The following is a 14,441-nucleotide window of genomic DNA, read 5'->3' as shown; positions in this document are numbered from 1 at the left end:
CATTTCAGCAAGACATCTCAAATGCGAAATCCATTAAAGCGAAGATAGTGGAATTCATTGCCCTCAACAATCAATCGTTCTCTGTCGTGGGGAATGTTGGCTTTCGCCGACTGGTTGAACACCGGGTACACGCTACCAAGTGCGCTATTTTTCAGATGTTGCCCTACAGGAGTTAAACGGTAATAGCGTCACTGCTATTAGCTTCACGACTTACATACTATGGAACGCCGTTTGGGTCTTTACTTGTCAAAAAAGATAGTTGCACTGTCAAAGCTGAACAAAAAAGTCTGCAAACAAGCAGACACCGGCCACGAACAATCTGTTTTCAATACCGCATTGGTAATAAAGCATAATTTGTTCGACCGCAACTTCTGGGGTAGCTAGCTTTAGCTTGGTGCCTAGCTAGCTTTAGCTTGGTGCCTAGCTAGCTTTAGCTTGGTGCCTAGCTAGCTTTAGCTTGGTGCCTAGCTAGCTTTAGCTTGGTGCCTAGCTAGGTTTAGCTTGGTGCCTAGCTAGGTTTAGCTTGGTGCCTAGCTAGGTTTAGCTTGGTGCCTAGCTAGGTTTGGCTTGGTGCCTAGCTAGGTTTGGCTTGGTACCTAGCTAGGTTTGGCTTGGTACCTAGCTAGGTTTGGCTTGGTACCTAGCTAGGTTTGGCTTGGTACCTAGCTAGGTTTGGCTTGGTACCTAGCTAGGTTTGGCTTGGTACCTAGCTAGATTTAACTTGGTGCCTAGCTAGCTTTATCTTGGTGCCTAGCTAGCTTTAGCTTGGTGCCTAGCTAGCTTTAGCTTGGTGTCTAGCTAGCTTGGTGCCTAGCTAGCTTTAGCTTGGTGCCTAGCTAGCTTTAGCTTGGTGCCTAGCTAGCACCAATACAACCAGCCTGAAAACAACGACCAGTAAAAACTGCAGTCATTTTCATTATTCTTAGCAATAACTTAGGAATCCTTGTAAGTATTAGCAAGGTTGTCACTTGTTGTTCGTCTATTGAAATTGAACTTCAGTTCATGAAAATAAATAGCTAGCCAGGTACTTAACCCTGTTGCCCAAAGCTAACATTATAAGCAGCCAGCTAGCTTTATCTGGCTAGCGAGGCTCGACCGGACCGGGTTATGTGTTGTGAAGCTAGCCACAATAAGGATTAGGCACAATTGTGGAATTCGCAGTTTGCCTTCCAAATATAAGTATGTCATTGACTTTTATTTTGAAGGTTAACTGCAAAGTCCACTATTGTGGCTAATCCTTATTGTGGCTAGCTTCACAACACATAACCCGGTCCGGTCGAGCCTCGCTAGCCAGATAAAGCTAGCTGGCTGCTTATAATGTTAGCTTTGGGCAACAGGGTTAAGTACCTGGCTAGCTAGCTTTTATGACCAGCACTGTAGGTGCACTAGACAACTTTACCAGCATCACAGCATACGTGTCAATGAATCGTTGTGACATAGGAAATACGAGTTGATATTGTAATCAATCTGTAATAAGTACGTAAAAAATGTATGAGCGCGTTAAATTATTTAGTGACGTGCAGTCATATTCAGGTCCCGATTGGTCAACGTCAAATCGTGTTAAATAGTATATTTTTTTGACATGCTAAGACTCAAACAACGTTTCATAGAAATGCTGGTTGAGAATGAAACGACTGTACAAATGAACAACGAAAGAGCACGGCAAGTAAGTGAAAGAAATCAGATGTGATGATGTTTTACTGGTAAATGGGGAAATAGGTAAATGACAACCTTTATTTAACTAGGCAAGTCAGTTAAGAACAAATTCTTATTTACAGTAACGGCCTACCCCCAAAACCGGACGACGCCGGGCCAATTGTGCGCCGCCCTGTGGGCCTCCCAATCACGGCCGGATGTGATACAGCCTGGAATCGAACCAGGGACTGTAGCGACGCCTCTTGAGATGCAGTGCCTTATAGACCTCTGCGTCCATGTGTGTGTGTTACCTATTTAACTGAACTAGAAAGCGTAAAAGGCTGCTAAAATGTTTAATATCGGATATCGATATCGGTGCATCACTACTTTACATGCTGTGTTTCTATTTTTGTTCAGTGTTTTATAGAACGGTACCAACCTGTCGATGATCAGGCTCTCGTAGGGGGCCTTCTTGTCACAGATAGGACAGACCCAGGTATTATTATAGAGAGGGGTACCAACCCGTCGATGATGAGGCTCTCGTAGGGGGCCTTCTTGTCACAGACAGAACAGACCCAGGTATTATTATAGAGAGGGGTACCAACCCGTCGATGATCAGGCTCTCGTAGGGGGCCTTCTTGTCACAGACAGGACAGACCCAGGTATTATTATAGAGAGGGGTACCAACCCGTCGATGATGAGGCTCTCGTAGGGGGCCTTCTTGTCACAGACAGGACAGACCCAGGTATTATTATAGAGAGGGGTACCAACCCGTCGATGATCAGGCTCTCGTAGGGGGCCTTCTTGTCACAGACAGGACAGACCCAGGTATTATTATAGAGAGGGGTACCAACCCGTCGATGATGAGGCTCTCGTAGGGGGCCTTCTTGTCACAGACAGGACAGACCCAGGTATTATTATAGAGAGGGGTACCAACCCGTCGATGATGAGGCTCTCGTAGGGGGCCTTCTTGTCACAGACAGGACAGACCCAGGTATTATTATAGAGAGGGGTACCAACCCGTCGATGATCAGGCTCTCGTAGGGGCCTTCTTGTCACAGACAGGACAGACCCAGGTATTATTATAGAGAGGGGTACCAACCCGTCGATGATCAGGCTCTCGTAGGGGCCTTCTTGTCACAGACAGGACAGACCCAGGTATTATTATAGAGAGGGGTACCAACCCGTCGATGATCAGGCTCTCGTAGGGGGCCTTCTTGTCACAGACAGGACAGACCCAGGTATTATTATAGAGAGGGGTACCAACCCGTCGATAATGAGGCTCTCGTTGGGGGCCAAACAGGACAGACCCAGGTATTATTATAGAGAGGGGTACCAACCCGTCGATAATGAGGCTCTCGTAGGGGGCCAAACAGGACAGACCCAGGTATTATTATAGAGAGGGGTACCAACCCGTCGATAATGAGGCTCTCGTAGGGGGCCTTCTTGTCACAGACAGGACAGACTCAGGTATTATTATAGAGAGGGGTACCAACCCGTCGATAATGAGGCTCTCGTAGGGGGCCTTCTTGTCACAGACAGGACAGACCCATGTATTATTATAGAGAGGGGTACCAACCCGTCCATGATGAGGCTCTCGTAGGGGGCCTTCTTGTCACAGACAGGACAGACTCAGGTATTATTATAGAGAGGGGTACCAACCCGTCGATGATGAGGCTCTCGTAGGGGGCCTTCTTGTCACAGACAGGACAGACCCAGGTATTATTATAGAGAGGGGTACCAACCCGTCGATGATGAGGCTCTCGTAGGGGGCCTTCTTGTCACAGACAGGACAGACCCAGGTATTATTATAAAGAGGGGTACCAACCCGTCGATGATGAGGCTCTCATAGGGGGCCTTCTTGTCACAGACAGGACAGACCCAGGTATTATTATAGAGAGGGGTACCAACCCGTCGATGATCAGGCTCTCGTAGGGGGCCTTCTTGTCACAGACAGGACAGACCCAGGTGGGTTTCTTCTCATTCATCTGCAGGTAGAGGGCTGCGTCAAAACACTGCAGGTGGGAACAGGTGACAGCTCGACACGGCACAGTCAGACGCATTTTACCAAGCTACAGAGAGAGAGAGAGATGGAAAAAGAGAGATGAATTGGCCAATTTCACCACACTTTACATATTTGTAACACATATTATTGTCTGTCTGTAAAAGTTGTACCAGACTGATTTGTATAAAACGTAGTTTTTTCCCCCAGCATGTTATACTCACGGGGCACATGAGCGACACCCTCAGGCTGGTTGTGGCAATCTCACTATCAGGGTCTGCTGTCAGCTTCTCTTTTACTGCAAGAGGACAGAGAAGATTTGAAGGACATTACAGGTTTAACACAAACATGGGATTCAGTGGGAATCAATTGCAATGAGCCTGTTCTCTAATTTATGTTCATGTGTGAGCGAGTAGTGTGAGTATATACGAGTGTGACCACACGTGTGTGTGTGTGTGTGTGTGTGTGTGTGTGTGTGTGTGTGTGTGTGTGTGTGTGTGTGTGTGTGTGTGTGTGTGTGTGTGTGTGTGGGGGGGTGTGCTTACTCAGCGCTCTGGAGTGGTCTGGGTTTCTAATGCCCTTCATCCTGAGCCTCTGCAGCAGTAGAGGCGAGGTGACCTGTCTCACCAGGTACACCGACATGGAGTACGTCTGGAACAACAGTCAGAGAAATAGAATGATCTGTCCGCTTCAAACAACACGCGGAGAACGTCAGGAACAACTCACAGAGAACGTCAGGAACAACACATGGAGAACGTCAGGAACAACTCACGGAGAACGTCAGGAACAACACACGGAGAACGTCAGGAACGACACACGGAGAACGTCAGGAACGACACACGGAGAACGTCAGGAACGACACACGGAGAACGTCAGGAACGACACACGGAGAACGTCAGGAACGACACACGGAGAACGTCAGGAACGACACACGGAAAACGTCAGGAGAACGTCAGGAACGACAAGCGGAGAACGTCAGGAAAGACACACGGAGAACGTCAAGAACGACACGCGGAGAACGTCAGGAACGACACGCGGAGAACGTCAGGAACGACACGCGGAGAACGTCAGGAGAACGTCAGGAACTACACGCGGAGAACGTCAGAAGAACGTCAGGAACTACACGCGGAGAACGTCAGGAAAGACACACGGAGAACGTCAGGAACGACACGCAGAGAACGTCAGGAATGACACGCAGAGAACGTCAGGAAAGACACGCGGAGAATGTCAGGAACGACACGCGGAGAACGTCAGGAACGACACGCGGAGAACGTCAGGAACGACACACAGAGAACGTCAGGAAAGACACGCGGAGAATGTCAGGAAAGACACGCAGAGAACGTCAGGAACGACACATCAGCTTGAAAGGCCTAATGAAGTCTATGATGCAAAAAGGATCTTTACAATTGCCACTACTATAAATTAAGTTCACAATACAATAGTGAAAAATACATTGATCCTCAATGTTAGTGCTTACAATACCTTTCCAATTTCGGCTGCCCACGTTACAGAGATCTGATTGGGTACGGCAGAGGACAATCTGACCAATGAGGTGATATTTAGAGGTCTTCCCGGTCTCTTCTGTTCCACTCCATTTTTAGGGGGCGGGGCATAACCCTGAAAAACAACAAACATATGTGTGTTATCAACTTTACCATCACGTTATATTAGAAATAGTCTCACTTTAGTATGAGCTGATCTAGGATCTGTTTTGCCTTTTAGATCATAATGAATAAAGGTAATGTAAACAGCTGGGACCTGATCCTAGACCAGCTGAAAAAAACAGTAACGTACCGGCAAGGGGAAGAGCTTCCCATTCACTTTAATACAGAGACTGTTGGGGTAGTTGTCTTCTTGGGGACAACTTGTTTCTGACAGACAAAACCTACAAGAAAAAGAAAAAAAAAATCAGAAAAACGACATTTGAGAAGCAATAAACAAGATGTTTTGAAGGTAAATCTCCTCTGGGGGCTCCTCCAGATGCCTGGAATTATGACCACATTCTATCCATCCTCACCTCAGTTGTATCTGAACCATGTAGTCCCTTCTCCCACCTGGTAGGAAGTCCCTTTTTAAGAAAGAACAAGAACACATGCAATTAGAAACAGAACTATTGTGGAACGTGTCAGGAGTAGAAGGGAAAAAGGTGCTGTGAGAGCAGAGCAGCCCATACCTGGAGATGCACACCTCTCTGACTTGTTGAGGCGTCAAGGCGAAGATGAAGTATTTCTCTTGGTGGTATCTCTGAACAGTGCTGGTTCCTAGTAGAATAAGGATGTCAGATTAGGACATGATGGAAAAACAAACAAAAAAAAAACATTCAGACACTTCAATGCAGTCTGTGGTCAGTAATGTCAACATTACCTACCAGAGAGATAGGCCGTAATGTCAACATTTACCTACCAGAGAGATAGGCCGTAATGTCAACATTTACCTACCAGAGAGATAGGTCGTAATGTCAACATTGCCAGAGAGATAGGCAGCATGTCAACATTACCTACCAGAGAGATAGGCCGTACTGTCAACATTACCAGAGAGATAGGCAGCATGTCAACATTACCTACCAGAGAGATAGGCCGTACCGTCAACATCACCAGAGAGATAGGAAGTATGTCAACATTACCAGAGAGATAAGCCATAATGTCAACATTACCAGAGAGATAGGCCGTACTGTCAACATTACCAGAGATAGGCCGTAATGTCAACATTACCTACCAGAAAGATAGGCAGTAATGTCAACATTACCAGAGAGATAGGCAGAGCTACTATATATTCAGCCATAATTTTCGATCTATGCGAATTTGAGAAATGTCTCAAATTAGTGCCTACAGGCTGGTTTAAGGCTCTGAAGTGGAAAGGACAACAAGACAAATGGACATCAGTTTATGACCAGAATTAACAAACATTCAGGCACTTAATCACAAGACTCCTTCATCAGTAATGTCATGTCTGACCAGAAATATGATGGAACGTCCACCTAGATTACGAGAGAGAGAGAGAGATAGGCAGAGCTTAAGCTTGCCCTATACACCCATCCAAACCATTCAGAACTACAGGTTGTTGTTTTATTACCTATTTAATTATTTAATTATTTAACCTTTATTTAACTAGGCAAGTCAGTTAACAACAAATTCTTATTTACAATGACCGGTCTACCCGAGCCACACCCGGACGACACTGGGCCAATTGTGTGCCGCCCAATGGGACTCCCAGTCACGACCGGATGTGATACAGCCTGGATTCGTACCAGGGACTGTAGTGACGCCTCTTGTACTGAGATGCAGATGCCTTAGACCGCTGCGCCACTCAGGTTTCAGGACAACAAGAATAATTTTGTGACAAGCAAGAACAATCACTCACACACCTAATCAGAGTCAATCAGGACGCTCTTGAAAAAGAGATTTTAAATCTCAATGAGCCCTTCCTGGTTAAATAAAGGTAAAATAAATCAGTAATCATTCATTTCATCAATGTAAAGCCTGCCCAGTAATATGGTAGAGGTCCAACTAGATAGATTTACCAGAGAGACACTGACCCAGGCTGGAGGGCTTAACGAGGATGTCCAAAACGTCGTAGAATGGCAGAGACTTCATTTGGACGTCTGGGTGGACTGGAGGGATGAGAGGGGCGGGCTGCTGGAGGTTCATCCTCAGCTCCTTATTGGTCTCCTCGTGGAGCAGCAGCGAATCACCAGAGAGGAGCAGCGAATCGGACGCCAGGTCAAAGTCCCGGGAGACACTGGCGCCGTCAGGGGACAGGTCACTGAGGTCAGAGGTTACCACGGTAACATCACCGCCTTCCGCTGCCGTGGAGAACGCAGACTTAATTGCAGCCAAGTCGGTAAGACAAGTGTCTATCGTCCTGGGATAGCGGCGTCGATAAAGTTCCTTGATTTTGATCTGGACGGCTGGACTGCAGGAGGAGTTCTTCAGGAGGTGCAAGACCCTCAGAAGGAGCTCATGCTTGGGACCACTCTTGTTACGCCCAGCGAAGCCCAGTAACACTTGTAGCTCTGACACTCTGAAACTTGACACCATGCTCTGGAAAGACAAGGGGAGACGTCAGAACACAGACAGGCTACCATGTCATTGTAAATGTAATGCATCAATTAAGACATTGATAAAAACATGATTAGGAATGATTAGGCTAATCATTTTTGCCACTTGAGGAAAATTCAAGTTTTTATGCCATGTTTTCTGTAGTTCAGTTGATTAGCCTCATTTTGAAGTTGTAAAAAGTGTGAAAGTATGTAACTAGGATTCAGCTGTCAGAGAGAATATATAGGCTGTACATTCTGATATCCTAACGAAACAATGACTCGTGTTATCCTTACATGGCACAGCCAGGTTAGCAATATTGGCTTTAAAAGCAAAAACACTAAACATGTCAATGGCGAGGTGAAACTACCCAGAATAGAGCTATTCCAACACAATTATTATTACACATAACAACCCCCAATAACAGGACTCCCCCCTTCACATAACAACCCCCCAGAACAGGACCCCCCCCACACATAACAACCCCCCCCCCCCCCCCCCCCCCACATAACTACCCCCCAGAACAGGACCCCCTTCACATAACAACCCCGCCAGAACAGGACCCCCCCCCCCCCCCACACACACACACACACATAACAACTCCCCAGAACAGGACCCTCCCCCCTTCACATAACAACTCCCCCAGAACAGGACGCCCCCTTCATATAACAACCCCCCCCCCCCCCCCCCCCCCTTCACATAACAACCCCCCAGAACAGGACCCCTCCTTCATATAACAACCCCCCAGAACAGGACCCCCCCCCACCCCCCCCAGAGCAGGAAAGTAAGAAAAGCCCAACTGACCCTTCATTATTGAGTCCATGCTTGATCGCTCCTACGTGTGTATTTCCTTGTTTCTTACAAATCCTTATTATATGTGACCGTTAAGCATCTAAAATGTTGAATGAGAATAAATGCCAGAACCGTTAGATCAGATTAAACATGGGAAGAGCATGGCATTGGCAAGGCTGACAAACGATGGATGAAGAGGAGTGAGGATGAACTTGACTTTTTAAAAGGAAAAAAAAAAACCACAACATTAGCTAGTTGGTTAGGTAGGCAAAGGAAAACGGTGGGACTGCAGAATCATGCTCATGGTAAGAATTTGTTAAGCTATACAATAACGCTGTACACGAATAGGTATTGTTATTGGGGGCATTCATTTGACAATTTAAATAGCAACAGAAAACTTATCAAAATATCCAGAATTCCTGCAAATGATGAACTATGAGCATGGTTCCATACGTGAACATAATACCGTCCCATATTCTCTTCCAGTTTTCATACTTCAGCAGCTTTTAAAACACAGCCTTTCATGAATATGAAAATGATATATTCTGAATCAGCGGGAAGAGAGAGAAGAAGAACAGAATTCTGTGTGTATTTTTTCCCTCCAGAATAGATCGTGTTCAGTCATGGCACACTTTGTTTATGGGCTGTTAAAGATTGAAAACCAGAAGAAGAAAACAGACATGTGGTTTGTTTTCCATCCTTCCGATCCAGAATAGATCATGGTCATGGCACGCTTTGTTTAAACCAGTTCAAATGTCATCAATATTGTAATCTACACAATCGCCAAAAGTAATTGTCTATCATGAGGACCATAAACAATAACTAGTAATGCTGCATCCTCTAAGAAAGGTTACAATATAATCTTTCTGGAAAAAAAAAAATAGCTATAAATTGCTGAGGTATAGTCACTTCTGAGGACACAAGCTCAAGTACACAGTATAAATATGATTAAAAAATACAAACATTTTAAACATTTAATATGATGTATTTCCTATTCAACTAAACTGTACGAATAAGGCTTGAAATGACATATGCTTTCTAATCCTAGTTTAATGAAATTATAAAAAGACTAACTATAAGACGTGACGTCTTCCTTATAACTGTAAAATACATATTTGTTGGTGTAGTTTTAGAGAACATTTGCATATTTTGAAAAGGCCTCTCTTGATCACAGAGCTCGGCTTCCTGAGCTCGTTAGGAACTCGCCTTTCCTCTCAAATTAATTAATTAATTAATTATTAATTAATTAATCGTGTCCATCTATGATGAACAGAAAGTGTTGTTTTTTTTGTTTAAAGTCCATTTGTTATTTTAGATTAATGGCTATAAATTGATCTCTGAATGTGCTACAATGTTGAACCCACTGTCTCCTGCTGAGCTACAACGCAAGAATTGCAGGCATGTGCTTTGTCAGTGGCTGTGACCTAGGGCTCAGCCAGGAGGTTGACGTACATTCGGTAGAGCGAATGAAATGGTAGGAGGGCCATCCCAGCTTCAAGTGGTGTCAGGTTAAACAGCCTAGTCACATATACTACTATCGCTCAATGCAAGCCATTTCAAACAACGGTGTCCACAGATCGATTTATAAGCAAAAACTTCGGTCGGACCCAAGCAGGACCAGTAAAACAGGGGACTTTACATCTAAGAATATTATTAATTAAAAGATATTGAAGATTGAAAGTTGGGGGGGGGGGGGGGGGGATTTCAACAACAAAAAAGCAGTTAACTTTTCTCTATCCTCCCGATTCAGAATATATAACTGTTTTGATATCAGATGTTAAATCGATGAGAAACTTTGCAGAATGTTGGCCCAGTTTCACCTGGTTCCATCTTCTCCCACTACCCAGACTGGACTTCCGGTCGCTACCATAATTGGTGGTGAGAAAACGTTCTATATAGACGGATGTTTCAGCTTTATAACCCCTGTAACTTGTCTGGGTTACCCCTTCTGTTTCTGGTTTAATAGCTATTGACGATAGAAAGCCGAATATCCAATAAAATAAAATAATTTTGCCTCGGTCTCATCTCAAGTCGATGGCAGATGGCTAACTATCATTTGACTGATCTCTTACATTAGAGTTAGTTGTAGTACTGTTTTATAGCGGTCCGGTCTAAATAACCTTATTTAGAAAGTCATTCCTGAAAATATATATATTTTTTTATATATAACAGTTAAGAGCAGTCCAGCTAGCTAGCAACACTGAAAACAACAATAGTCTCTATCTACCTTGATAGATAGTCATGTTAGCATAGACTATTTTAATGTAAATAGACTAGCTATCCACTGTAGTCAACTAACAGTATTTACCTTCAACAGATAACGTGCATTTTATTAGATAAAGTACATTAACGTGAAGCTATATTACAAAACGATTTCGCATTGCTAAGCCAATGCCTACACCTGGCTAATTGTTGTTAGCTAGCTAGCGGCATGCTAATGTCGAGAGCAGCACCAGTTTGTTAACTAGGTAAAACAGACATGCACCATTCCACAGTTAGCGAAGTAATTTTTCCCTATATGAAGCGGATGTTTAATTAAATGCCTTATCCGAAAACGTAAATTGCTTAAATAAAAGGATTAGCCGTAGTATCGCTTTCTACCTAGCAGTGTTTATGTTGTTGTTTTTTTTAGCCTACCCGTAGCTCCTCAAATTCCGCCATTTTTCTTGTCAGGATCATTGACCTCCCCGTCACGTGACATGTGTGTCTGGCTGCGGAATGTGTCTTGGGGGACGTTGATTGTTGCAAGAAACGCCCACAGGAAGGCTCCTTTCATGGATGTCAAGCTTAGACTAGTAGAGCAAGAAGAGCCAGTCCAGTCACTAATGCCGCGTTCAAAACATCTGGGCATGCGCTTATTGCGCATATTATCACGACATTTTGTTTAGTTTTTGTTCGTTTTGGACTTCCGCTACTTTTTTTTTCGGCTGTTCGGGTACAATACATTATTTTTTTGAAGCAAGCCGAAGTCGGTAGCCGAAGTTTTACGCCTATTGGTCAACAATAGGGTTTCGTCATTTAATGACAGACAATTTAAGACGTAATACGTTATTTTTTCAAATTAAAACAAAACTACTGAATTAGTCGTTAATTTCGTCATTCTCTCTGGTACATTTTATAAACGCCAAAAAACAAATATTTGAAATCTGTCCCCAAATGCAGTATATTTTTTACTTGAAATCCAATATTTAATCAAATCTCTAGAATTAGTCAATAACAAAAAAACAAATGTATTTCTTACAACTCTATCATACCTTTGTACAACTGTAAACCCTGGTCTTTATTTATTTGAGGTACTTTAACTTTTGAAAGTAAATTCTTGTGAGTTCCAGTTCTCTGCTGCCAGTGACTGGAACGAATTGCAAAAATCACTGAAGCTGGATACTCATATCTCCCTCACTAACTTTAAGCACCAGCTGTCAGAGCAGCTTACCGATTGCTGCACCTTTATACAGCCCATCTGTAAATAGCCCACCCAACTACCTCATCCCCATATTGTTATTTATTTTTTGCTCTTTGCACCCCAGTATTTCTACTTGCACATAATCATCTGCACATCTATCACTCTAGTGTTAATGCTAAATTGTAATTATTTCGCCACTATGGCCTATTTATTGCCTTACCTCCCTAATCTTACTACATTACTACATGCCTCAATAATCTTACTACACACTGAATATAGATTATTATATTGTGTTATTGACTGTACGTTTGTTTATCCCATGTGTAACTCTTTGTTGTTGTTTGTGTCAAACTGCTTTGCTTTATCTTGGCCAGGTCGCAGTTGTAAATGATAACTTGTTCTCAACTAGCCTACCTGGTTAAATAAAGGTGTTCTCAACTAGCCTACCTGGTTAAATAAAGGTGTTCTCAACTAGCCTACCTGGTTAAATAAAGGTGTTCTCAACTGGCCTACCTGGTTAAATAAAGGTGTTCTCAACTAGCCTACCTGGTTAAATAAAGGTTAAATATTTTATTTGTTTACATTAAAACCACAGTACCAGAGAAACAACTAGACCAAAACACAGTTCAACTCTGAGCACCACTCTTGAACATAACATAACAACTTATGACACACGTTTTTTCAGCCCAAGACTGCACCAGGTCAGCAGAGTTTCTCTCCAATAGCTGTAATGTGTGTCACCAGTTGGTGCAGGTTATGCTGTGTGAGAATATTGCCAGAGAGGTTTTCAATCTTCAGTTAAAAAATTGGACATTCATTCAACATGAATAATGGGACCTCTAAAATGTTCTTTGTTACCACAACACTGCATTACTTTACTTTCACATGCTGTCTGTCAGAGGGGTGTGACAATAATTTGTCTGATTCTCTGTAATAATGGTATGTGAATAATAGTGCATGTTATTTTGTGATTTGGCTTCTTGCATCAAACACCACAACACCATTTTCAGTCACCTCCTTGTCTGAAGGACAAGTGTATGAACAGGTTAATGTCAAGCCCTGTGCATGTTTTTAACACAAGTTTAATGGAATATAAACCAGATCAGATGGCGTATCGCTGCAGAATGCTGTGGTAGTCATGCTAGTTAAGTGTGCCTTGAATTCTAAATAAATCACTGACAGTGTCACCAGCAAAGCACCCCCACACCATCACAACACCTCCTCCATGCTTCACGGTGGGAACCAACCATGAGGAGATAATCCATTCACCTACTCAGCGTCTCACAAAGACACGGAGGTTGGAACTAAAAATCAGACCAAAGGGCAGATGTCCACCAGTCTAATGTTGTGTTTTCTGGCCCAAGCAAGTCTCTTCTTATTATTGTATTCGGCGCATGTGACAAATAAAGTTTGATTTAGTAGTGGTTTCTATGCAGCAATTTGACCATGAAGGCCTGATTCACGTAGGCACCTCTGAATAGTTGATGTTGAGATGTGTCTGTTACTTGAACTCTGTGAAGCGTTTATTTGGGCTGCAATCTGAGATGCAGGTAACTCTAATGAACTTATCCTCTGCAGCAGAGGTAACTCTGGGTCTTCCTTTCCTGGTGCAGTCCTCATGAGAACCAGTTCCATCATAACGCTTGATGGTTTTTGCGAAGTTCTTGAAATGTTCCATATTGACTGAGCTTCATGTCCTAAGAAGGAAAGAAATTCCACAAATAATTTTTTAACAATTGAAATGTATTCCAGGTGACTACCTCATGAAGCTGGTTGAGAGAATGCCAAGAGTGTGCAAAGATGTCATCAAGGCAAAGGGGGGCTACTTTGAAGAATCTGAAATACAAAATATATTCTGATTTGTTTAACACTTGTTTGGTTACTACATGATTCCATATGTGCTATTTCATATTTTTGATGTCTTCACTATTATTCTACAATGTAGAAAATAGTACAAATAAAGAAAAACCCAGGAATGAGTAGGTGTGTCCAAACTTTTGATTGGTACTGTATATACTTTTAACTGGTACTGATTTGTGAATCTGTTTCGTACCAAACAGCTTGCACTAAGATTTCGAATGCTTCCCCAGTCTGGAATGATACAGAGAAAATGTCTCATGCTCACCAGCTTTGTCCTCCTTCTCAGGATTGTGCCCGGTGCTCTAAATAATTCAATTGACTAGTTTGTCTGTCTTTAAAAAGAAAGGGAGGCCTGTAAGTTGATCCTCCTGCTCTGATTGGATAGAGCGAAGCTGTTTCGGTTCATTCGCTATATATTTCACCCGATCACTTATCATTGCATTTCTTTCAGTTTTCACTTTAGTTTAGAAACTGACCACAACCACAAAACTACAGACCAAAACTACTGTCCACAACCACATAACTAGTTACCTGACTACAACTACTGACTACAACCACACAACTACTGACCACAGCCACTAAACTACTAACCACAATGACTGACCAAAAAAAACACAACTACAGACCATAACATCTGAACACAATTACTGACCACAACATCAAAATGACTGACCGCAGCTAGTGACCACATAAAAACTGAACCCCAAAACTT

The 14,441-nt window shown here is 43.2% G+C and overlaps 1 protein-coding gene across 6 annotated transcripts in view; it reads right to left on the bottom strand.

Moving 5' to 3' along the window:
* The window catches only part of LOC139389359 (E3 SUMO-protein ligase PIAS2-like), a 31,374-nt gene extending 20,181 nt beyond the window's left edge, over window positions 1–11,193 (bottom strand). The window contains exons 1-11 of one of the 6 annotated variants that reach the window (XM_071136058.1): window positions 11,104–11,193; window positions 8,479–8,566; window positions 7,158–7,677; window positions 5,811–5,898; window positions 5,655–5,705; window positions 5,432–5,522; window positions 5,120–5,254; window positions 4,183–4,288; window positions 3,862–3,935; window positions 3,576–3,707; window positions 3,464–3,492 (exon numbers count right to left, since the gene is read on the bottom strand). In XM_071136058.1, coding sequence (XP_070992159.1) covers window positions 3,464–3,492; window positions 3,576–3,707; window positions 3,862–3,935; window positions 4,183–4,288; window positions 5,120–5,254; window positions 5,432–5,522; window positions 5,655–5,705; window positions 5,811–5,898; window positions 7,158–7,674 — 1,223 coding nt within the window. In that variant the 5' untranslated portion in view covers window positions 7,675–7,677; window positions 8,479–8,566; window positions 11,104–11,193. Of the gene's footprint in view, window positions 1–3,463; window positions 3,493–3,546; window positions 3,708–3,861; window positions 3,936–4,182; window positions 4,289–5,119; window positions 5,255–5,431; window positions 5,523–5,654; window positions 5,706–5,810; window positions 5,899–7,157; window positions 7,678–8,478; window positions 8,567–11,103 lie in introns of all 6 variants that reach the window. The other 5 variants (XM_071136059.1, XM_071136057.1, XM_071136056.1 and 2 more) reach the window with 5 other exon arrangements.
* Between the last annotated feature and the right edge of the window lie 3,248 nt (window positions 11,194–14,441).

Source organism: Oncorhynchus clarkii, chromosome 30, assembly GCF_045791955.1.
Source record: "Oncorhynchus clarkii lewisi isolate Uvic-CL-2024 chromosome 30, UVic_Ocla_1.0, whole genome shotgun sequence".
Lineage (NCBI taxonomy): Eukaryota > Metazoa > Chordata > Actinopteri > Salmoniformes > Salmonidae > Oncorhynchus > Oncorhynchus clarkii.
This window is presented reverse-complemented; position numbering and strand designations above follow the sequence as displayed.